At 49.0% G+C, this 23,195-nt stretch overlaps 1 protein-coding gene across 5 annotated transcripts in view; it reads left to right on the plus strand.

Annotated features, from left to right (window-relative positions):
- RGS6 (regulator of G protein signaling 6) overlaps window positions 1–23,195 on the plus strand; it is a 474,528-nt gene that overhangs the window by 433,522 nt on the left and 17,811 nt on the right. For 2 of the 5 annotated variants that reach the window (XM_032482301.1, XM_032482303.1), the window contains exons 15-17: window positions 2,173–2,359; window positions 16,193–16,282; window positions 19,923–19,976. In XM_032482301.1, the coding sequence (XP_032338192.1) occupies window positions 2,173–2,359; window positions 16,193–16,282; window positions 19,923–19,976 (331 nt within the window). Of the gene's footprint in view, window positions 1–2,172; window positions 2,360–2,599; window positions 3,674–16,192; window positions 16,283–19,922; window positions 19,977–20,131; window positions 21,188–23,195 lie in introns of those variants that run through there. The other 3 variants (XM_032482302.1, XM_032482305.1, XM_032482304.1) reach the window with 3 other exon arrangements.

Below are 23,195 nucleotides of genomic sequence, written 5' to 3' on the forward strand. Positions count from 1 at the left end.
TTCCCTGCCCATCAAACACTGTCCTCCAGAAGAGAAAAGCCTTCTAGGGCCTGTCATCACCAGGTGATCATTTTTAACCTCAAGCATTCAACTGCCTCCTTCATTTCCTGGCAGACCCGGGTGCGGGGGGCAGAGAGTCCTAAGGAACCTGGAAGTGGGCCGGGGTATGGAGGAGACCCAGTCCCCAGCTGAGTTTCAAGGGCCCGCCTGAACAACTGAGCAGGTGAGCAGCTCCCTTCAAACTGTACCCCCACCACCGCTCTGGGCTCTGGTTAAGGAACCATCAGTCTTTCCCTCTCCCCGAGTAGCCAGAGGGCGTGAACACCAAAGACCGGCTGCAGAAGGACAGGAGGCTGGTGCTGGGGTGGTGACGACAGAGGGCAGTAAGAGGAGCCCCGGGTGGCTTCTGCCTCGGCCACCCGAGAAAGAGGTGGGATGTGAGGGCTCAGACTGGTCTGGAATTGAACCAGTGGCCACCAAACTGCTCCCTGCCCAGCTCCCACGCAAGAGCCTGGAAGCATCTCAGGGTTACCCTGGGATGGGAGGTTCTCAGACGTGTGTCATATATCCCTCCACCTGCTTTGTGCCCACTGCGCCATGAGGAAGACACCCAGACAGGGCATACCCAGGATGAGGGCTTCCGCGTCTTCTGGTTGAGTGAAGTCATTAAGTCTCTTTCCCTGCCTCTCGCTCTTCAGGACCAACAGGGAATCATGAGAGTTTTCTTTAAGGAGATCGTTAAAATCCCAAATGGCAAATCAGGGGGAGGGGTGGAGCTCACAGTGCTTGTGTCTCACACACACACACACACACACACACACACACACACACACACACACACGACTTCTCTCTTTGCAGAAATGGAGCTGCATTACCTCACTTGGACACTAGGTGGTGCCTTTGTGCCATGCACTTGGCTCCAAAGACTTCTCTGAACAGCAACAGAAAAACATGCCTAACCTTAAAAAAAAAAAAAAAAAAAAAAAAGTACGTCTTACTTTGGGTGAAATTCAATGACAGGTTGAATGCACTTTCCTCCGTGTCGTCGTTCGGCTTCTCCTGTGCCTGCCCTTTCTCTGACCTGAGTACGTGCAATTCCCGTGGCTGCGGGAACCCCATGGCCAAGGGCCTGTCCACAAGTCTCATGGATGGGGAAACTGTACTCTTTTGCTCACGGGGCACGAAGTGTGCTACCCAGACCTGAGTCCTGCTGAAAGCCCTCTCCAGCGCTGCCTTAGGAACCATCCTCACCACTAGGGAGCTGTTGTGCAAGCTTCGGCCCTGGTTGCTGCTGCTCTCAGCAGAACAGAGCTTACAGCTCAGGCCAGCTCTTCCCAACACTGTGCTGATGCTAAGGGATTTGTGAGAGGCAAATATGGCTGTGAGTGGGAGGTTTTTCTCTCCTGTGCTCCCTGGAGAATCTTTTGGTGGAAAGGCTCCCCGTACATGTCCCTTTAGCTTTGTTCCAGATGAGCCCATCTGCAATCAAACACATTTATTGAGTGCCTGCTATATGCCAAGCACCACACTCAACACTGATGCTGTAAATCGGCTCAGTTCCTCCATCTATAACATGAATGACTGGGTCCTTCCAGCTCAAATATTCTTAATGGCTTCAAGACTCTACCTGCTTCTCTGATCTTTGCTTCATTTTGATGCCTCCGAATGATCCCAACCAGCTATGGCAAAGCTGTGGCATTATCTGTGTCATGGCATCTTTGTTAGGCAGTGGTTCTCAACTGGGAGTGATTTTACCTCCCAGAAGATATTTGGTAATGTCCAGGAGCTTTTCTGGTTGTCACAACTTGGGGAAAGGATGCCACTGGCAGCTGGTGGGTCGAAGCCAGGGTTGCTACTAACATCCTTCAATGCAGAGAGCAGCCCCCACAACAAAGAGTTTTCCTAAGGTGGTAATGGTGCCGAAGCTGGGAACCCTTGATGTGGAGGAAGAGAAATCTCCTTCTGGTAGCCAGAAGCACAAGGCTCTTCTAGTGTGCACTCAATACAATAACGGAGCACCCTTTGTATTCTCAGCAGTCCCTGCAGCCTTTGTGACGGGTGAGGTGGCAGCTGGGGGATGAGAGCCATGGGATGTCAGTCCTGGGACCCTGTCCAGCAGAGCAGGTACTGACTGAGCCCCTGGCATGGACTGTCTTTATGCTTCCATTTCAGGTTCTGGTTGGCTGTCCAAGATCTCAAGAAACAACCCCTACAGGATGTGGCCAAAAGGGTGGAAGAAATCTGGCAGGAGTTTCTGGCTCCAGGGGCCCCAAGTGCAATCAACCTGGATTCTCACAGCTACGAGATAACCAGTCAGAACGTCAAGGATGGTGGGAGATACACATTCGAAGATGCCCAGGTTTGCTTATCTAGTCGAATAGCTCTGCCCAGACATGCTCACGTGTCCCCTCCACCACCCCACCCTTTAACACGCGTCCAAGGCATTGTATGTCGTTACAATGTCAGGTTTCATTATTTATAAGGTCATCAGTGGATACAATTCCAGGTAGGTGCACAATGAAATTCCAGGAGGATTATGTTCCTAGATGAGTTACCTTATTACACAGAAATGGAAGCTTATGTGTGTTATCTTTTCTAGGAAAATCTCAAAGGGTTTTTACAAAACCTGAAGTCCTGCAATAAGTCATAGTAGAATCTGGAAACCAGAGCACATCAGCCAAGTGGGGACAGTGAGCTGGCAGGGCAGGGGTCAAGCCCACCCCCATAAGGACCACCCTGCGCTGCTTGCACGGTGACCTCCAACTCTCCGCATCTATATTCCCCGCCTTGTGCCTTGCAATGAGATACCGCAAGGAACAGACCAAAGCCCCTGCCCTCCAGGAAGTTAAAGCCTAGTGGGGGAGAAAGACAAGGAAATGGGCAATTTCACCAATAAATGAAATGCCTCAAAAGGATGAGCTCTGGGTTTAAGGAACCCAGGGCAGGGGGCAGGGCGGGGGACTCTCAGTTATGCTAACAGCATGATTAGCAAACGGATGCTGGTGAGGCTGGGGAACGAAACAGAAGCCACCCTAAACAGCAAGGCTAACTTAAGGGCTGGGAGGTGCCATTTCTAAAGATAAACATCAGATCCGTTTCTCACTTCCTGGCCCCTCACTTTTATTTCCTCCCGTCATCCTACACCCGGTGACAGGGCTTAAGGTTTTGCTCTTGTCTCCTCAACCCTCTTCATTTCTTGCACCCGTGGGGTCCCCGGTTGAGAATTTGGCCAGATCACCCTCCTACAGATGTTACAATCTAATTTAGGAGATTCAGAGTGACCATTGCAAATAATGGCATGAGAACAAAACCAGTGTCCCTCGTCATCCAGATTTGCCTTGTCATTGGCTCAGGACTTCAGAATGGAGACATCCACCAACCTCAGCCCCATAACTGTCTTTTCTCTCCCCCTGGTCGTGAACTCCAGTGAACACCTGTGCCAGGCAGATTTGGTTCTATAGAGTTTAGTGACTTTGTTTTATGAAATCATGAGTCTCTCACATTCTTTGCAGCTTTAAAGCAGAATGTTTAAGTTGAGACATCTTTTTTTTCTGGTAGACTTTTGTATGTGTGTGTATACATGCTCCCAAGCACATAGTGACGTATCCTGGCGAGGAGAGTGATGGAGAGGCTCCCAGATGAACGATCTGCAGCACAAAACTCAACTCACCTGACATTAGGAAAATTTTATTTTAATCTTTTATTATGGAAACATGTAAATATGTGGAAAAGTAGAAAAAACAGAACCTCAAACCTTTGTGCACCTTCATCCAACCTCAGCAATCATCAATACAAGACTGATCTCATTCTGTCTGTGTCTCCACCTACATTTCACCTACCACTGGGTTGTTTTAAAGCAAATCCAAGTCTATATCACTTCATCTATAAATACTTAAGTATTAGCTTTAACATTACCACGATACCCTAACAGATTAGTAATTATCTCTTAATATCATCAAATGTCATGCAAGTGTTCACATTTATAGTAGTTCCATAAACACCTTTTTCAATCATTATTTCAAATTCCAAAATCCAAATAAGGCCCACACTTCTCAGTAGATCACCATGTCTCTTAAGGGCCTTGTAATCTACAGGTTTCTTTTACATCTTCCCCAGTCTCCCACCCCCTTGCAATTAATTTGATGAAGAAATTGGATACTTTGTGCTGTAGAGATTCCACAGTCTGGATTTTCCTGACTGCAACCCTGTGGTGCTATTTAATGTGTCCTTCTACCATCTGCATTTCCTATAAATTGGTAGTTTGAATTAGATATTTAATCGGATTTAAGTTTGATTTTTGTGAGCAAAACTACTTCGTAGGCTTTGTTGGGCTCTCCTCTCTGAAGGCACATGGTGTCTAGTTGTCTCTCTCTGGTTTTCAGCAGCCATTGGTGTTTATTGTTTAGGTCCGTTAGTTAATTAGGACTTACAAATCCTGTCTTTCTTTCTCCATGCGTTAACTGAAATACAATTACTCAAACGCAAATACCATTTGATTAATCTAGAATACAATTCACATAGGGCAGATGGGATGCATGTTTGATTCATTCCCTTTATTTGCCAATTTAAAAAATATTGAGTGTTTTACTGTCATTTTCCAGTGGTGACCAATTAGGGTTTTTTGGTGTTTATCAGTATCCTTGTAAATCCATGGGTTTAAACATATTTGATATGTCTTAATCCACTTTGTATATTCTTTTTATTGATGCTTGGATTGTACCATCTCTGGCTAGTTGGCTCCTTCTGACATAACCCTAGTAGTCTTCGATGTCATCCAAATATCAGAGAAGCTAAGATCATCCAGATCCTTTTCCAGACCTGGAATCGGCTAGTTCTCCAGGGATCCCTGGCTCCTCTTAGTGGAAAATGGTTTTTAGAGACCATAATCTGGGCACTTATAGGCACTCATTGTTCCTGGGTTGGTCATCATTTCTAGGCCTTTTCAGTGGCCAGAGCTAAGAAATAGGTGGTTGTTGCTTGTGATAAAAATGCATCATGAGTTCATACTGACACTTCCCATTCAAATTCAAAACCGTAGGGGATTTTATTTAACGTCTTCTTGCTTATTTCTGTGTCTCCGTTCTCTATGCTGAGAATCCTAGTTCCCAAGAACACCATAAATGATCGCATTAGTACTCCACATCATTTGCTCTATCCTGCATTACCACAGAGTGGTCTCAAAATGACAGTGCCAACACCAGCAACAATGGTATGATTACTGCCTGGTTCTTTAATAGCTGCATAGTATTCCATTGTTTGGAAGCACCATAGTTCAGTCAACCAGTCCTCTTCTTGACATATGTCATTACTAATTCAAGAAATACTTGGTGGGAAAACTTGGAAAGTCAGCGTGTTGTGTCTTGACATGTTTCTGAATACACAGCCTCCATTTCATTAGCGCAGAGCTCTGCCGTTTTTCGGGAGGCTACTTCCAAATATATTATATCTCCTTATTGAGGAAGGGTACCCAAAGCATCTCTAACTTCCTCCTTGTCTGCTGGGACTGGGCTTCTATGAATTTCTAATAAAGCACTCTTCCTAAACCAGTTTCTGTTTTCAGCCTGTTCCCTTTTGTTTCCTAATATGTGTCCATCATAAACACACAAAGTGCTTCTCACTAGCAGTATGACCTTGAGCAAGTTACTGAAACACCCTGAATTTTCTTTTCCTCATCTGTGGAACAGAGATACAACAGTACGTACACTGTGAAGAGGGAATTAGATGAAACGAAGCACATCAACCACTAACAGCATCTGGTCCACAGTAAAATAAGATATTTACAATTGTATTTTCCTGATGTCATTAGTGTTCTTGTCTTATACTTTTATGTTCAACAAGTTTAGTGAAAAAAATTCAAATAATTGCATATAGCCTTACTACCCAGAGCTAACCCCTATTCTATGTTTTTTTCTCTTTCAATGTATGTGTGTAGGGTGGGTATGCAATTTGGATGATTCTGTAGCCTGCCTCTTACGCTATACTAAGAGTTGATGTAAAAGGCTAACTTTCTTTTGTTAAAGGCCAGGTAGTTTAAATTCTGAGCTTTGTGGGTCACATGGTCTATGTCACTACTTCTCAATTCTGTCATACAAAAACAACTATTCTGTTACAGAGTAACAGAGTAAAATTTAAGAGTAAAAAATAAGTGGGCTGTGTTGAAAATTTTTATTTATGGACCTTGAAAGTTCAATTTCATATAGTTGTTCATGAACTATTCTTCTTTTAATTTTTTTTCAGCCACTTAAAAATGTAAAAACCATTCTTAGTTTGCGGGACATACAGAAATAAGACAGTGAGCCAAAGTTTGAGACCCCTGGGTTGAACAATGTGTCAGGAAAATCATTGACATGCCTAGGAAATTCAGAAAGATACGAGACAGAGGGTTGAGCGTGGTTGATCTTCCATTCATATGGGAGAGTAGGTTAGAGGAGACAGTCTTGGTGCAGTAATAGCCACACACCAGTCTCTGCAAATATTTCTACATCGGGGTTGAGGGTTACAGAGCAGACCAAGGAGAAGTTAGCCAGTCCCACGATCCTCACACTGCCTCACCCCTCCTGGCCAGCACTGCTGCCTGCACCAGTTACACAGGTGTGACTCAAAAGTTTCCAGGTAAGGAGGGGAGACTAAGATCCAGCCAAGACTTGCTCTCAGATCTCCCAGCTTGCTGGCTAAGAGTCTGCTGCCTAGACCACACTGCCCTGTATTGTTAGAGCTGAGAGCTTGGTTGTCATGTAGAGACCTGGAGAAACTCTGGTCCCTGGAGAAGGGCGCCAAGCTGGGGAGCAGGCTCTGATCCTGTTTTGGCCGTATGCTTTGCCTAGGATTGTACCTGCAAATCCTTTAAGCTTGCTCTCCTCAGTTTGCCCATCTGAGAAGAGAGAATGGTGACACCTAAGGCCTTTGGAATGGTCCCCTCCATCCCCCTGTTGGGATCAGGAGCTTGGGGTGGATTCCTCAGCTGGTCACAATGGTTCTCAGATGCTCCCCCCACCAACAGTGGTCAAAATGCCGACAGACGTGTGAGCATGTGTCCTGCTATTAGGGGTCAGTCTTCAGAGTGAAGGCTCAGATTTATGGAGTCGTTTGAAATTGGGGGCTGGGGGTGGGGTGCAGGCTCCCTCTGAGTGTTTTGTTTTTCCTTTAACCACATGCATTGTTACAGCAAAGTTAATTGCGTGTGTTTGCTTCCTGTAGAAACAGCTCACAAGACGCCCTGTCAGCACAGGCCCAGTATTTGCGCTTGTGTTTGGCCGATCCATTTGGCTTTTTTTTTTGAAAATTTGGGCCAAGACCAAATCTTCCATAAAGGTCTGTGGGCCGTGACCATAGCCCTCAGCTGTTTGATGTGTTGTTCCAATTTCATAGATTTAGCATCGTGAGGGGAGGAAAAAAGAAAAGTGAGCCATGATTTTTTTTTAAAGGACTCGCTTCTTTATGGTAGGGATTGAATGATCTGTTCTCAGTCTTGGGGCATCAGGAGAGCTGCATTGCCGCCCACTTGCTATGTGGTCTCAGGCAAGGCTCTTGTCCTTCTATGCCTCAGTTTTCTCATCTGTAAAATGGGAGTGATGTTTTCTCTACAAGCCTCTAAGGATTTTTGAGAAATCAGTTGAACTAATAGACCTGAAAATTCTTTAAGTAAGTAAAAAGTGCTATATATTTATACATGTGAACTCACAAAAATTAATGGCTTTACTATACCCTGAGGTCTCCTAATTTCAAGCTAGATCTAAAAAGAATTCTGCCAAGAAGAAGATGTCGGCTCTTGGAGGGCGTTCTTGGGGGAAAATGCAAAAATAAAAGTCTGTAGGAGCCAAATTTGGGGGGCCCTGAGTGTCTTCCTAAGGAATTTCAATTTTCTCACCCTGGAGACAGCAATTGCAGGCTTTGAGCTGCAAGAGGGGGAATCAGATGGTGGTGGGCAGAGCAATCTGGATGGAGAGAGATCTGAACGTTGAGGCATGCAGTCTGAGGCTCTGCAGGTGGTTTCTGGAGGAGAGAATGAAACCACAGGAAGTACTGAGAGCCTGAGGCTTCCTCTTGGGGCATTCACCTCTTTGCAGATCCTCCACAGGCCTCAGGAGGGAGGAGGGAGTCAGCTGGTTGGTGCAGCAGCTGCCTGGCTTCGATTTTAAAAGTCTCCAAGGATGTTCCAAAGGGTGTGCCACTCTCCCCATCCATCCGTTTCATGAACATTCATTCCCCCGTCGAGTTGTGAGGCCTTGACCTGTGGGCTATGAAGACGCTGGGGAAATTGCAGAAGATATAGGAGGCCCAGATGGCTTTTTGCCATTGGGCAGAGCTTGCCCAAGAGCACAACATTCTTTACAAACAAAACAAAGCAGGCCTGAGAAAACACTTCATTGAGATTGGATTGGATTGGATTGGATTGGAAATCTGTCTGTCAAATGGATTGACAGTTGAATCGGGCTGACCCACCCAACCTTTTGACTTCGGTCCCTGCAGGTTCCCAGGTCAGTTTCCCAGCTGTTCAGGCCCCACTGCTTTCCTGACCTGAAGCCCCTGCTGAAACCCCCCACCGAGACCTGTCCCTGGGGTGTCCGAGCCTTCCAGCACCTTTAGACTTGAAAGTTCTTTTCTGAGAACACACATTTGGTCTTCTTTGCCTTCTGTAAGTCCCCACAACACTAAAATAATGCTCTGCACACAGTTGTGGTTTAAAAAAAAAAAATTTCCTTGACAACTTAGTCCAGAATTATAACACTCTCAGCTATACCTATGATTTAAAAAAAAAAGGGGGGGGGGAATTTGTTGTCCCTTGGCTTTCCACTTTGAAAAATCTTGCCCCACAACCCAGGGCAAGATCGCCTACATATAGCAAGTGATCAAGAAATACTGGTTAAATTCAATTTATGCCATCTCAGCAAAACCTGGAATACCACTGAGGACCAGATGTTCTAGGCTCTGAGAAAGAACAGATACATAGGAGGGTCCCTTCTCTTACGCGGACCCCAATCTCAGTTAGCAAAACTCTACTTTGGCCATCACGCATGCGTGGCATGATCAAAGAGCAACGCCAAGGCCAAAATGAAGTCAGGATGATACAAGACCTGAGAAATAGACCATCAAGCCTGCACCCACTCTGAGCAGACACGAAGCTGCTAGTCACCTGCTCTATTATTACCTAAACTTAGAAGTTGAAAATCAGTTTGATTAAGGAACGCCAGGCTTCTAATGTTTGCTTCGTTCAAAAGCCAGAGCCCAGTGGAGCCCAAGTTTGTGTTTGTCCCAGATTACTCAGAAGCAGAAGTCTTCCTCGCTTGGTGGAGGCTGTTAATCTTTGTCCCAGAGGTGGAGGTGGTGGCGTTGTGGGCCAGCATCACAAGACTGCCCCAAGTTTCCGGATATTAATTCTCATTTGGAGGGCATTTCCTGGTAGACTTCCCATGCCAGACATATTTTAATAAAAAATGCTATGGCACTGCTGGCTCCAGGAATTACTCACTTTATTCTGTGGGTGGTTTTATTTTAGGGAGATGAACAGCAGAGGCAGGGATGCATTTTTAAAAAGGACAAATACGTTGTTTGTGACTGGGTTCTGTTTATTACCACACAGAGTAGTTTCTGGAGAGAAGGCATCAGAGAACTAAATTCCAAAATGTGTTTGTTGATGCTTCAGAGCAAAGATTTCTTGCACCAAACCCCATGACCTTGAAGAGGAGAGGGAAACACTTGTCTAAGTTAGTACCCATGGTATCTGGGTAGGTGAAAGGAAATATGCAAAGCTGTCTTTGAAGCTGCTCTTATCTAAGAATAGAGATTGAACAGCATCAAAACACTGTGCCCTTTGGCTGGTTAAATTAAACGTGTTTTTACAGATGCTTTGCAGGGTGAAGGCAAAAGATAATTCACTCTTACACTCTCTTATGACTTGAATGTTGCATTCGGTGGAAACAGTGGCCGCCATGTCCTGCTTAGAAGAACAAAGAAATCCAAATGCGGGCTTCTCATTTAAGATCCACGTGCTCCTGGGAAGGTCATCCAAAGCTGCATCCATGAGGACAACCAGCTGTCTTCACTCAAGGGAGCAGCCATATAGCTGGGGTGTCTTTTCTGCTTATTAAGCGGATAGTGATTTAGGATCCCCATCAATTCCCTACCACTGTGCAGGCCCACCCTCTGTCCTCCTGCAAGGCCCATAGTGAAGAAAGGGTTAATTTTCCCTGGGCTTCAGCTAACCGTGCCTAAGGTCTGAAGACTTTTGGTTTAAGATATTCAAAAGTCTCTTAAAAGTTGAGACTCGGGATCTTCTGGGAGTCTTTCTGTGGGACAGACTTGCTGCCTATGACTTCCCAGGGGCCTGCTTGGCCAGGTTGGGGCCCGCCCTTCTGGTGTGGAAGGCAAGTTGTACATGACCTGTGAGGTGAGAAACCAGAGCCCTCCTCACCCCAGGTGACTCGGCCGTGGCCGACAGTGACGATAAACAGCTCCCCGGGGGAATGGTGAGTGATGGCTGCGTCTGCCTCTCAGACGACTCAGACTAAAACTCGAAGAGGCCCCTAACGCTTCTGCTGACCACACATTGAAGGCTTTGTCTCAGCCACACAACCTGACGAAATCCCAACTCAAGAACCATGAAATGCAGCACGTGCCAATGGAAGAGCGTGAGCTTTGGGGTCACACAGCCCTGGGCTCCAGTCCTGGCTGGGGGCTTGGGCGAGTCACTCAACCTTGGAGAGCTTTACTATCCTGTCTATAAAATGGGATTGTTTAAACCTAAGCACTGATTCAGAGCAAATGACAGCAGCAACGGATGTAATACAGCTGGGCTCTGCTCCTGAAGCCTCTGCTCCACCTTCCCTCCTCCCCCAGGAATCTTCCAGTCTTTGGTCCCATGTCCTCCTGGCCAGGACAGTCCCACCACGAAGGCCAGTTAGCATCATTACTTTACGTGTGTATAGCTTTTGTAGTGTTCATGTCTATTTCCTCGGTTACCTGTGTGCTAGATGGAGCTAGAAAAGGCAGAGTCAGGACCTGCATCCGAGCTTTTGGACCCCAGCCCTGCCTGCCTTTCCTGTAACTCATGCAGCAACATTGCACCCCGCCCCACAGCCTACTCTTCCTTCAAGGGACTGCAAGGGACCCAGAAGTTCCCGAAGTCTGGTGGTTGTTCCAGGAAGCTTGGGTGTGGAGGACAGAGACGAGGCACATACATCTGCAGAAAGAAAAACAGGGCACTTGAAAATCCCAAGAAGGGCTCTTGGCAGCTGTGCAGTGCTCCAGATGAGTGGTCCCCCACTCCAGAAGGATGTTCTAACCCTGGGAAATGAGATCTTAGCTGTTTGAGGAACCCACAGCAAAGAGGAAGACATAAGGGTGTTCTTAAGTAGTTCAGCTGCTCCCAAGACCCGGGCATTTGTCTGATGACCTTCCCCTGGCTTTGTGAGGGCCAAAGTGTTTTGTCTAAAAATAGAGGAGATTTCCAAGTGAGGACTCTCACTGCAAAACATCGATTGTAGCAGGTGTGGTTTAGTGACAGCCTGCACTGCTCACACATGTGTCTCAGACTCCCTGGTTCTAGTTGTTTTGGGAGTTTGGGGTTTTTTTTTAACTTTCTCTCCATTTAAAAAAAAATTTTTCTGAAAGAATTTTTCATTGAAGTGTAGTTGATTTAATATATTATATTAGTTTCAGATGTACAATATAGTGATTCGATATTTTTCTAGATTACACTCCCTTAAAGGTTATTATAGTATACTGGCTATGGTTCCAGTTGGTTTTGCTTCTGCCTTTGCATCCCAGGTCAGCAGAGCTCCCGTCCCAGGGCCAAGCCCAAGAGGGGAAATGAGAGTGGAGTGTCTCATCGGAGCGACATCTCTGTACTGTAGCTGGCAGCCACCACAGGGGCGTGATTCCCTCCCCCCACTGAGAATTGTGGCTAAGATGCTCAATATGACCTCGGCCCTAGTGCATCCGCTTCTCGATGTATGGAGAACCATCCTCACCCTCCCTGGAGCAGGTGCCTCCCTGCGTGTCAGGAAGGCAGATGCAGACGCTAGTAGTTCTGCTTGTTCATAGTCAACTCAACCAGCTCTTCTTCAGAGAGAGAGGGAAAGAGGGAGGGGTGGAAGGAGGGAAGGAAGGAAAGAAGGAAGGGAGGGAGGGGGGATGGAGGGAAGATAGAGAAGAAAGAACAGAGAGAAAGAGGGAAAGAGAAAAAGGACAGAGAGGAAGGGAAGGATGGAGAGAGAAAGGGAGGAAAATGAAATGTGAAAAGACAAGACAGGGAAAAGCGAAGAAGCGAAGAGCAGACCTCTTTCCCTCGAGCCCCTCAGGGACTCGCTCACTGCTCTTGCTGGCGCTCTCCTGCTCTTTGCGGATTCTGGGTGTACGTTTTCCTTAAGGCTGGTTGTCTACAGAGCAGGGGAAGTAAACCAGAACCCCTCATAAATCAGTAGGGGTCACTGCCAAGAGCTTTGTACACTTGCTGTCCCTGGCAGTGATAAACTCACTGCATTTGGGAACTGGCCAAAGACCCTGAGTCCTATCTTAATTCTCATTCCCAGAAAAACCTCAGCGCTCCGTTCTCCCACCCCCTGTTTACTGTCTTTGTGTTTCTTAGACAAAGCTGGCAAGGAGGAAGGAACAGAGGTCCGTAACCGGGTACATCAAAGGCTCCATTTGTTTGGGGGAAAAGAGGAGGGGAGAGGCGCGTCCTGGACCCAGAGGCGGTGGGAAAGGAGGCCGGAGGGGCCTGAAGTCCCGGGCCCTGCAGCGGGGCGTGAGGGAACTGCAGAGGTTCTTAGATTCCATTTTTCTCGGACCACGCCTCGCACCTGCTCTTGTTGCTCTGCTGGTTGTTTCCTCACAGGGGAATTTGGAAGGGTCATGATGAGGGCCGAGGGCCAGTAGCGGGGCCGGCGGAAGGAGACCGCGTGCTGCGCCCCACCCCCAGCGCGCGTGCGCTCGCGCCTTGCTCTCTCCCCGCGCCTCCCCGCCTTGGTCCGGCCTTAGAGCTGCCACGTGACAGAGGGGAGCCGAGAGCGGTGCCCAAACTGCTCGTCTGACCCACGCGGATCCCCTGGAGAGGGGACCGCTGTTGGCTGCTTCTTCCTCCTCGGCCTGGATTGTCCTTCCTGCTCGAGTGGACTAGGAATTGGGAGACACTTGTCGTTTCTGTCTGCTCAGCTCTTCCTTCCTCAATGAGTGTCTTTCTGGTTGATGGACAACCATTCCCCACCTCTGGCAGGGCAGGTCATCCCCGCTGAGACTCGCTCACGGCACCCTGAACTTGCATCTCTTCCCTGTGGCCCTTGGCTCCATTGGTCGTGCACAGCTTTGTGAAATGGGATCGGAGCATTATGACAGCAGGGACCTCTTCTGTCTTGGTTGTGCTGTAATCTCAACACCTGACACAGTGCCTGGCACCTAAGAGATGCCCAAAAAACATTTGCTGCATGTTTGGGGCTCAAATGTGAAGGCACCTGCTTTCTCCTGGTCTTTCTCAACTGACAAATTCTTTCAATGAACCGGGCTTTTCCTGCCCGGGATGAGGCTGGAGGAATTCGTTGGGTTGGGGGTGAAATTTGGGTGGCAAGGCCAGAAGGGCCAGGCAGAAAGAGGTTTCCTTACTCCTCTCGGGGCAGCAGAGGGGGGATTTTGTGAGATTTACCTGGGGATTTAGATTCCTCTGAGAAGCCAGAACAGAACACAGGGGTCTGTTGCCTTAGAGAGGAGTTTGGAGAGGGTCCAGGCATGAGTGACAAGTCTTTCCAAATGACTCAGGGGCCACCTGGCTTTGCTGGCCAGACAGAAGTGATGCCTGAGACAAAAAGAAAGGCAGTGAGCCATTTTCACTCTGGGTTAACAATTGTACCTAACATGTAAATGTTAGACCTATGTATTCATTCATTCATTCATTCATTCATTCATGTATTTATTTTATTGATGTATAGTTGATTTACAGTGTTGTGTTAGTTTCTGGTGTACAGCAAAGTGATTCCGTTATACATATATATTCTTTTCTGTATTCTTTTTCATTATAGGTTCGATCAACTTAAAGAGACAATAAATGCAAACAAAGACCGTGATGGCCTTTAGTCTGGGCTCCGAGGCCATTAGGGCTGAGCCAAGGTGTCCACATATGGACTTCCTCTGAGTTGGGCATGACCCCTACTCTCTTTCCACACAGAGAGCAGAACTTGTCCGATCATAAACCAAAGCTAGTATCAAGCCTGCAAATTCACGGAATGTTAAACTTAGACCAGCATTTCAGCGAACCCAAAAATTGCATAAATTCCATCAACATTTAACCCTGTGCTGGATGCTAGGCATATATAAGAGATTGAACCATATTGTTCCCTCAAGGAACTTAAACTAGAGTGGGCCGGATTTTTGTCTGAAATTTGCAGAAGAACACTCAGTGGGGTATATTCTCACTAAGTTTATTAAATTGGAACACATCTGAATTATTCAGGTAGATTCAGCTCGAAGCCAGCATTTCACTTTCCTTGGCTCCCTTGCAGTGGTCCATTCCCATAAGCAGGGTTGCACCCCACTTTTGTAAATATGGGGGCATCTGGGCAAGAGTGAAGCTGCTGCCCAAACAGATTTGCATGTGGTCCAGCTGAGCAGAGAGGGCAGAGAGGGCTCCACATGCCGCCAAGGTGACTTGCTTCCTGCTTTCACTTTCTTTCGAGGTGGGTCTTGGCAAGCCTTTGTCATCACCCAGCTTCCTCTGGGATGTACCAGCAGTCAGGCCAGGTAGCTCTAAAATGTGCCCCCAGCTGAGGCAAGGTCTCTGCCCTCACCCTGGGAAGAGTGCCCAAGGAAGAGGTCCAGTCCAGCCTCTCACCTGAGCACTCTCTTCAGTGACCAGCTCTCCACGCCCCCGGGTGCTGGGGCCCCGGTCCAGCTTTGTGGGATGAACAGTGAGTGTTCATCAGAGAAGCTGCTTCCCTGTCTAATGACCCTGCCCTCCCTAGGGAAAGCCACCCTCCTCTTAACAGGTCCTCTCTTGGGACAACCAGGCTTCCCTGTGCAGCTAAGCTACCTTCCATTTCAACTGATAAGAAACCTTTATCAGTAGACAAGCTCCCTCTTTTAATGAAGCAGGCTTTCCCTGCCCTTAATGAGGACAGACCTATTAGGAAGGGATCATGAGGTTATAGGAATTAGCTGGAACTCAAGGGTGAAATTCACTGCCATGGCCAGAATGGAATGCCTCTAGGAGCCCAAGAAGGCACCATGACACAGCGCCTGCCCCTCCTGGATGGAAGACTCAGGCCTGGCATATTTGCCCACGTGCCCCTGTGATCTGGTTCCGAGGACATCCTTCCAGGATGGGATGGTGGCCCTGACATGCACAAACTGACCCAACTGTATCATTGCCTGTGGACTTTTTTTTTTAATTAAAATTTTTCTTTTGAGATACTTCTAGATTCACAAGCAGTTGTAAGAGAGAATACAGAGATATCCCATTTACCCAGTTTCTCCTAATAGTAACTGCTGCAAAACTATAGTACGATATCATGGCCAGAACATTGACATTGCTACGGCCACTGAGTTTATCAGATTTCCCGATTCCACCTGTCCTCCACCTGTATGTATATGTTTAGTTTTTTATAACAGTATCGCATGTGTAAGGGGTATCACAATACAGAGCTAGTCCATCACCACAAGAATATTTTATATTGCCTTTTATAACCACACCTCCCTCCCTTCCCCTCCCCTCCCCCATCCCTAACCTCTGTGACCCACCAATCTGTTGTCTGTTTCTATAAGTTGTCGTTTCAAGAATGTCGTATCAGTGGACTCATACAGCATGTATGGCCTTTTTCATTCATCATAATTCCTCTGAGATTCAGCCAAGTGGTTGGGCGCATTGATAGTTTCTTCCTTCTTATTGCTGTGCCTCTGGTTTTAATCACTAAGCAATACCGCATCCCAGCATGGCACAAAGCCCAATTACAAAGCCTCTGGGACCTGTCCTCGAGGCTCTTTCACTCTAAGAGAGAAAATAGGTTTGGGCTGGTGTTTCTGAGTGGGAAAAAAAAAAAAAACAAAAACAAAAACAAAGCACACATGTTACAGATTTTTCCAGGTACATACAGGCATGCTGTGGTTCACTTGGTTCTTCCCCAGCCCTTCCCAGTGGCCAACTGGGTTGCAGTCCCCTTCCCTGTCGGTTGACAGCTCTTCCTTGTCTCCCCGCCCCCTCCCTTCCCAGGAGCACATCTACAAGCTGATGAAGAGTGACAGCTATGCCCGCTTCCTCCGGTCCAACGCTTACCAGGACTTGCTGCTGGCCAAGAAGAAGGTATCTCTGGGAAGGGCGGCCTCGCCTTCCTTAGCGCTGTTGACCTCTGCCTGCTGCTTGCTGCTGGTGTGAAATGAGAATATCATCCGTTGGGTTTTATTTCTTTTCTCTTTTCTTCTTTCCTTTCGTACCTGCTCCCACTCCAGTGGGAGACAATTAGGGCTGTCACTGCCCCAGCCCACTCCCGAGGTCCAGGGTGGGGCCTCCTGTCTCCCCGTAGCCATTACCTCCACCTGCATGTTCTGCCCACAGCGGGAGTGTGACCAAACCTTAAGGCCACAGTGGCTCAGCCCAGGAGTACAGGGCTGGCAGCGACACCAGCGAGTCCCCTAGGAAACCAGAGAGAGCTGCTCACTGCGGACTCTAGCCCCCTCCCCATAGACTTTCTCTCCCCGACCAGCTCAGACATGAGTATCAGGCAAGGATTCGGGCAGCCCCCTCTGGAAAGAAACCCTTTAGGTGTCCGGGGGCTGATCTGGTGCCTGAAGTCATTCTTGGGATTGTTCCTCACTTCCTGTCCCTCACCATCCCCAAAGCGTTTGCCCTTTCTTTTAACCAAGAAGTAACTGCATCCTAGCCCCCTCCTCCTCCTCCACTCTGAGTGAAGTCATGGTTCCCTGCAGCCTTTGATGTCTGGATTTGGGGGGTGCAGGGACCCTCAGTGTGCAGGCGATGAGGGGTGACTGAAGCAAGGTCAGGAGGGGAGGGGAGGAAGAGCTGGGAGGGACCAGGGGTCTGGGAAAGGCGAGGCAGGAGGGCTGACTCATGGTCGCAGTGTGCCTGCAAACCCTCTGCACGTCTTGGTTCTGATCCGAGGCCCATGTGTGGTTAAATGTGGCTCCCCTGGCACCACATTCTGGGACTCTCGTGCCATGCTGCTTAGGGGCACGTGCATCCCTCTCTTCCCCTTCGCGGCCTCCAGCAGCAGTCCCTAAGCATGTGATTGTTTAGCGACACACTGTCTGTCGGGCTACCTCTCTCGGCCACGCAGGCTTCTTTCTGTGTACTGTCCACCCCCTGTGCCAGGATCCTGTCTGCGTATCTGGCTGGTACTGCATCACTCCAGAGTCTAGAAGAGCATTTCTATCCTGCTCACTTACCCTTAGTTTTGAGGACATCCAGGATAGTCTGAGAAAGAGAAGCGGACTTTGCGAACACCCAGACTGTCAGAAACCCAGCTTTCCCGGTAGTCTGCATCCCTTCCATCAGGTGTCACTACTACGATGGGAAATGTGAAGCCTGGCCTCCAACCGGCTCCCTTGCAGGAGGATGGAGCAGGCTGACGTCCCTGCAAATAATGGCTCTGATGCTCATTTTACTAAGAAAGGTTGTGAGGACTTTGGGTACCTCTAGCCCAGATCTCAGGGGAGAAGGTCAAAGTAAGTGTTCCTTACTTCTTGCGACTCAAGACCGTGAACTGATCCCGGTGTGGGGAAGTTGTGAGGCTCCAGCGGTCCGACCCATCTGGGCCTGTCCAGACACCCAGAAGAAGCCAGCGGCCGTTCAGTCTCATTGTGGGTTTGAGCAAGAACAGAAAATGCCCCCCAGGGCTGGGAGCGGGGCTGAGATACCTGCCTGCAGGTCCTGCCATAGGATGAAAACTTGTCAGAGTTGACGGAGGAAGGAACGGGTGGACGGCCTTCTGTGAAATGTCAGGGAGGAAGTTCCCTAGCTTTATCCTCCCAGCCTCGCAGGACGGAAGGGGCGTTCTTGCAGCAGAAAGCTCTTGCAGGTGGCCACACCCTTTCAGTACCCAGGGGCTGTTTTCAGAAGCAGTGACAAGCCTACCTTTTCTTCCATTTCTCCCTGAGAGTCTCCAGGTGTGGACTGGACTTGTAACCCGGCACTTCCAGGTAGGCCTAGCGTGTTTTCCGATCTCAGGGATGGGCTTATCATGTGATCTAGATGTCCAGGTCGTAAAGGGATGGGAGCCACCAGATCCGGCTAAGGGAGGGGAAGCTGAATTGGCCTGGCTTTTCTGTGGAGGGAAGGCTCCTGGTGGGGTCCAGAGGCTCAGCCTTCTGCTCTTTCATCCCTCATTCATCCTCTATCCTCCGATTTTCAGAGAGGTTAGTCATTCTGACAACCGGGTTCTCACGGGCAGGTAAGCTGGGTTTGGAGGGCCCCTCCAGAACACTTAAGTACCAGTACTTAAGTATGATTTTCCAGGGCGGCTCGGAGGGCCCGGGCAAGGCAGGAAGAGTCAGGCCGTCGGCCGCTCTCTAGGAGCAGCGCCTCAGTAGCAGGGGACCAGATGCTAGACACAGTAGAAGGCTAGCTGCAGGGCCTCGGCCTGGCCTGACTTGAGCCACGTGTGTGCCCCCTGGGCTTCCCCCTGGATTGAAGCTGAGACCTGCTGTCCCCAGAGTGGAGACTTGGTATGGTGCCCAGGCCCGAGCACAGATCCCTCAGCTCCCTGTGCCTGCGGGAGAAAGACCAGCCTGGCTCTGCGGCGCTGTGTCCTTTGTGTTGCTTTTTCCCGTCTTCCAGCACATCCTGCCGACCCACAGACATCTGGCTGCTTCTTCAGCTCTCTAATCTCCATTACTTGCTTGTGTGTGTGTGTGTGTTTGTATGTGTGTGCATGTGCCCATGTGAGTGCGTATGCTCTCCAAAGCTCCCAGTCATGGATGCAGGACCCTGGTTCCCAGCTCTGGGATAAGCTAGCAGGTACTTGGGATGTGATTATCTCCCCTCCTGGAAAAGCAGAAAACTTGGGGAGAGGGTCACGTGCACACCACACCCCCCTTCCTCCAGTGGAGGAAAGCAGCTGGGCCTGGGGAAGAGGGGTGTCCAAGGGCTTTGCCTCCTCTTGCCCCCTGTGCTGGGACCCCTCAGCTAAGAGTCCTTGGGATGCTCCTGAGCCTCCTGTCACCTACCAGGAGTAAACCTCGAAGGGGTCACTGCCTGAGAACCGAGAGAACATTTTCGGTCCAGAACACTCCTTCAGAGACCCAAGACCTTTGTCTGTCATGGCAAAAGACATGAGTAGAGCCTCCTTGCTCTAAGGACACAGAATGAGAGTCATTAGGGGGCCACTGGGAAGTCACTGAGGTTAGCAAACTTTCTGGTGGCATCTAGGCAGGCAAATCTCAGGGGAAGTCCTAACCCAGACTCCTGGAGGACCTGATGACGTCACCCCGCCCACGACAACTTCCTGACTCCCAGCAGCACCCCCACACACCCTGCGGCCCTGGGAGCTGGTCTGTTCTGTGTCCCCCGCTGGGAACCCCAGTTGGCTGCCTGCACCCTCATGGACACAACCCCAGGGCTCCTGCCCGGGGGCTCGGCCGGTCAAAAGCAAGTTGAGCAGGCCGCTCAAAACTGTTGAGTGTGGCTGGGCTCAAAGCCGGGTGGCTCTGACTCCAGCCCTGGGGCTGGCCCTTCGAGAAGCAAAGCCCCCTCTCTCCTCACTGCTCCAGGGAGGCAACGCCACGTGTCGTGGGCTCCCGTCTCCCATCTCTCCCGCTGACTCGCACATATAGCGCGGGCTGCTTCTCTTTCTCCTTCTTTTTTTTTCCGCCCTGTTTTGCTTTTGTTTCGGTTCATTAGCTGCCGCTGCTGCTCTTGGGAAACCACGTGTAAGCTGAAGATTTTTTTTTCTGTATTTTTCTCCCTATCTTTTTTTTTCCCCCTAAAGCCAGAAAGTGAGCAAGGTCGTAGAACTTCCTTAGAAAAGTTCACTCGCAGTGTGGTAAGTTCAGCTGGTTTTCTTTGGGTTTTGTTTTCTCCTTTTTTTTTACCAGTTTTTTGTTGTTGTCGTTGTCATTTCATTTGAGGGGGGAGGGAATCCAGTGCTTTTCCCTCAACACACCCGCCTTTTGCGAGTGTCCGCAGCTTCTCTCCTAGGGATGGATTTGCAAAAGACCGAGCGGCTCCCTCTGCAGAAGGTGCACAGGGGACCACCCAGCCTCAGGCCTGGCATTTGATCTTCTGTTCGGGGACCCTGAGGAAGAAGGACTCCCCCTTTGCCCTTGGGGCTGCGTGGTTTGTGCATCTTCTGCAGCAGCCCAGGCAGAAGGCTATCACACTGGACCATAAAATAAATTGGCTCAGAACCATAGCTCATCTAAAAAAAAAAAAATTCCAAATTTCCCTCCATGAACCCTGGCAACCACGCAGATGCGGGAGGCGCGCTGGTGCTGCTGTGCAGGTGGCTTTTGCGTGTGCAGAAAGTGGCTGTGCTGCATGGGCCTGGCAATGCGGGCTAGCTAGCGTGTGTGTGCGTGTGCGTGCGTGCGTGTGTGTGTTAGTGGCCTCTGCATAAGTTCCAGCACCCCTGACAGCCCCTTGTCAGCCTCATTTGCATAGCGTGACAGGGAGAGGAGGCGGTAGCCACGGGGTGGAGTAGCCGTGGGTAGGTCTTCCCCACGGTGCATGGTGGGGATTCTGTACTGTGGCCTCCAGAACAGCACAGACCCAGGTCCTCTTCCCACAATGTTCTCTGTAAGATTGGGGCATGGGGCTTGGTGCACAGGAAGTACTCAATCCTGCTCATTCACTCACTCATCAAAAACAAGCATCTTGTGCTCATGGGTCCAGTCGGCACTGTTCACTGTTCACATCAAACCAGTGCAAACCAACATGGCAGCCAGGGAGCAGGGGTCCCATGCATGGAACTGGCCAGATGTCCCTTCCCGAAAGGTGGAAACCCACGGATGCTACTTGCCTTTTTCCTCCCTCTGTTGAAGAGGAAAGTCCTTGTAAACCTGACTACTGCGTGATTAGTATCTTTATTTCATCCTTTTAACATAAATTCCAAGAATTCTGGGTTGGAAGCAACCTAGTCATTTTTCTTTCATGGCTAGATGCATTTTAACTGAATTTAAACATTATTTTGAATTTGCTAGATCTAAACATCACAGGAACACTAGTAGGTGGCAATTAAAATATGGGTACTCATGACTTCTCTTCTTTGGTTTACTCTCTATGATCTTTTCTCATGAGAAATCAAAGCTGGCAGAACATAAGGCCTGTGGGTCACCTGTCTGTCTACATAGCTGGTTTGCCATGGTCAAGTGGCTTCACACACCAGGAAGCTGCCACAGATTGTTAGAGGCAAGACCAACGGGAGTTCCCCCCCCACCCCCATGGCTGGTAGAGAGTGGTGGGAACCCACCCCTTCCTGTCTCTCTTGAGGCCCGGAGGCTGTGGGTGGAGGGTGTTTAGGGATTTTGTTGACAAGCCCATAGTGTACTGTGGAAAAAGCAGGCCTCCCGCAGCCCCGGGAAGGCCCTTCAGGTTGACCACATGGGCTGAGGAGGTGAGAGAGGAAGTCTGGAACCAGGATGAGCCACCCAAACATCTCCAGGCTGCTTTTCATGAGACACAGGTATTGGGAAAGTGAGTGTGATCTCGATGACGCTCTGTGAAGTGCATTTATTGATGTCCCTTCATCCCCGAAGTGGTGTTGGTTCAGTGGTCCTCCAAGGTCTGTTAAGAAAGTGTTTGGAATGAGAAAGCTTCAGACACCTTCCAAGTGTCTGAAGTGTACACATGGGAGAACTTACAGAGATGTTTTCAGGGCCGGCTGAAGGAGAAAAATCTCTCAAGCTCCTGAGATTTTTAGAATCTATATGAGAGAAGGCCCAAACTTCAAAACAAAAAAATTCCTGAATTCCCTGCTATTTTTCTATGAAGACTTTAATGGGTGCTGCGTTCTGAGTTTTTGTTTCCAGCGGTGGAGATGGAGATGGATTTGTATCGATCCATCCATGCTCCCTGTGCTCTTGGGGTAACACCACTTCCCCACTAGCCGTGGCTGAGTTTGAGGAGATGCCGCATGGCTGTAGAACAGTAGCAGCTCTCAGAGTACCTGAGGCTGGAACCCCAGAACTTGGTCTCCACAGTCCAGTGTCCTAATCAAACAGAATTAACCAGCGAAGCAAAATGCCTTGCAATTTGATAATCATTTTCTGGATATAATAGGCATAAAGTGCTTGATTTCTCTAAAAGAAGGTCTACGTGACCTTTCATCTGCTACATACTGCAAAATATAAAACTCAGTGAAAGGCTAGTTCAATAGCATTCTCATGGTGCTGGGAAATATGTGTAAAAAGAGCACTCGTGTCATGGGGCTAATAATGGAACAATGAGGGAGCGAAGCTGGGCCGTCCATGGCCCAAGGACGTGAGGCCAGCTGCCATTTAGAACTCACTGGTGGCAAGAAATATTGATCCAGATGGTTGGTTATCTCGGTCAGCTAACTTCTTTTCAAAACTGAATCTGAATCCAGAATTTCTCCCATGCCAATGTCCTTTCTTTCCTGGGTAAAGGAGGAACATTTGGAGAAAGCAAATTGTTCTTTCCAAGTCTCAGGTGTACCATGATATGGAGAGATTACCTGTGAAGGCCACAGATGCCCACCTTTTACATGAGACCCTGGGGAGTAGTTCAGTGTAGTTCCTGGAAGCTGCGGGGGCCATGCTAATTTGGATGCAGAGGGAGCCTTCCAATTCCCAACAGAGGTGTTGCTGTGTGAACTGCCCCCTCCAATGCAAGCTGAGTCACCCAGAACTTGAATATTAGAGCAAATGCCAGGGGATATGCTATGCTAAGCGTTGTATCGTTTGGTCACCTGGAGCCACAGAGCTTCTGTAAAGCCCCGCTTATTTGATGAGGAAGGCCGAGGCTCGGAAGCAAACATCACCGAAAGCCCATGGCAACTCTCAGTGAGTTGCACCTTTATTCAGAGTGAGAAAATGGAACTCCCTTTGATGGGCCCAGCCTCACAGATGCCCAGCTGGCCAAGCAAAAGGCAGGCTGGATTTCAGCCCCTCCTTGACCCTCAGCTGCCCTTGTGCAGTGGACAGCTCATACCACTGTACATGGTGCCCCTGGTCCAAGGAGCCCCAGACACAGGAAGAGCTGTAACACATAGCAACATCTCAAGGGGGGCCCCAGACGTGGCCTC

The sequence above is a fragment of the Camelus ferus genome, chromosome 6 (assembly GCF_009834535.1).
Source record: "Camelus ferus isolate YT-003-E chromosome 6, BCGSAC_Cfer_1.0, whole genome shotgun sequence".
Lineage (NCBI taxonomy): Eukaryota > Metazoa > Chordata > Mammalia > Artiodactyla > Camelidae > Camelus > Camelus ferus.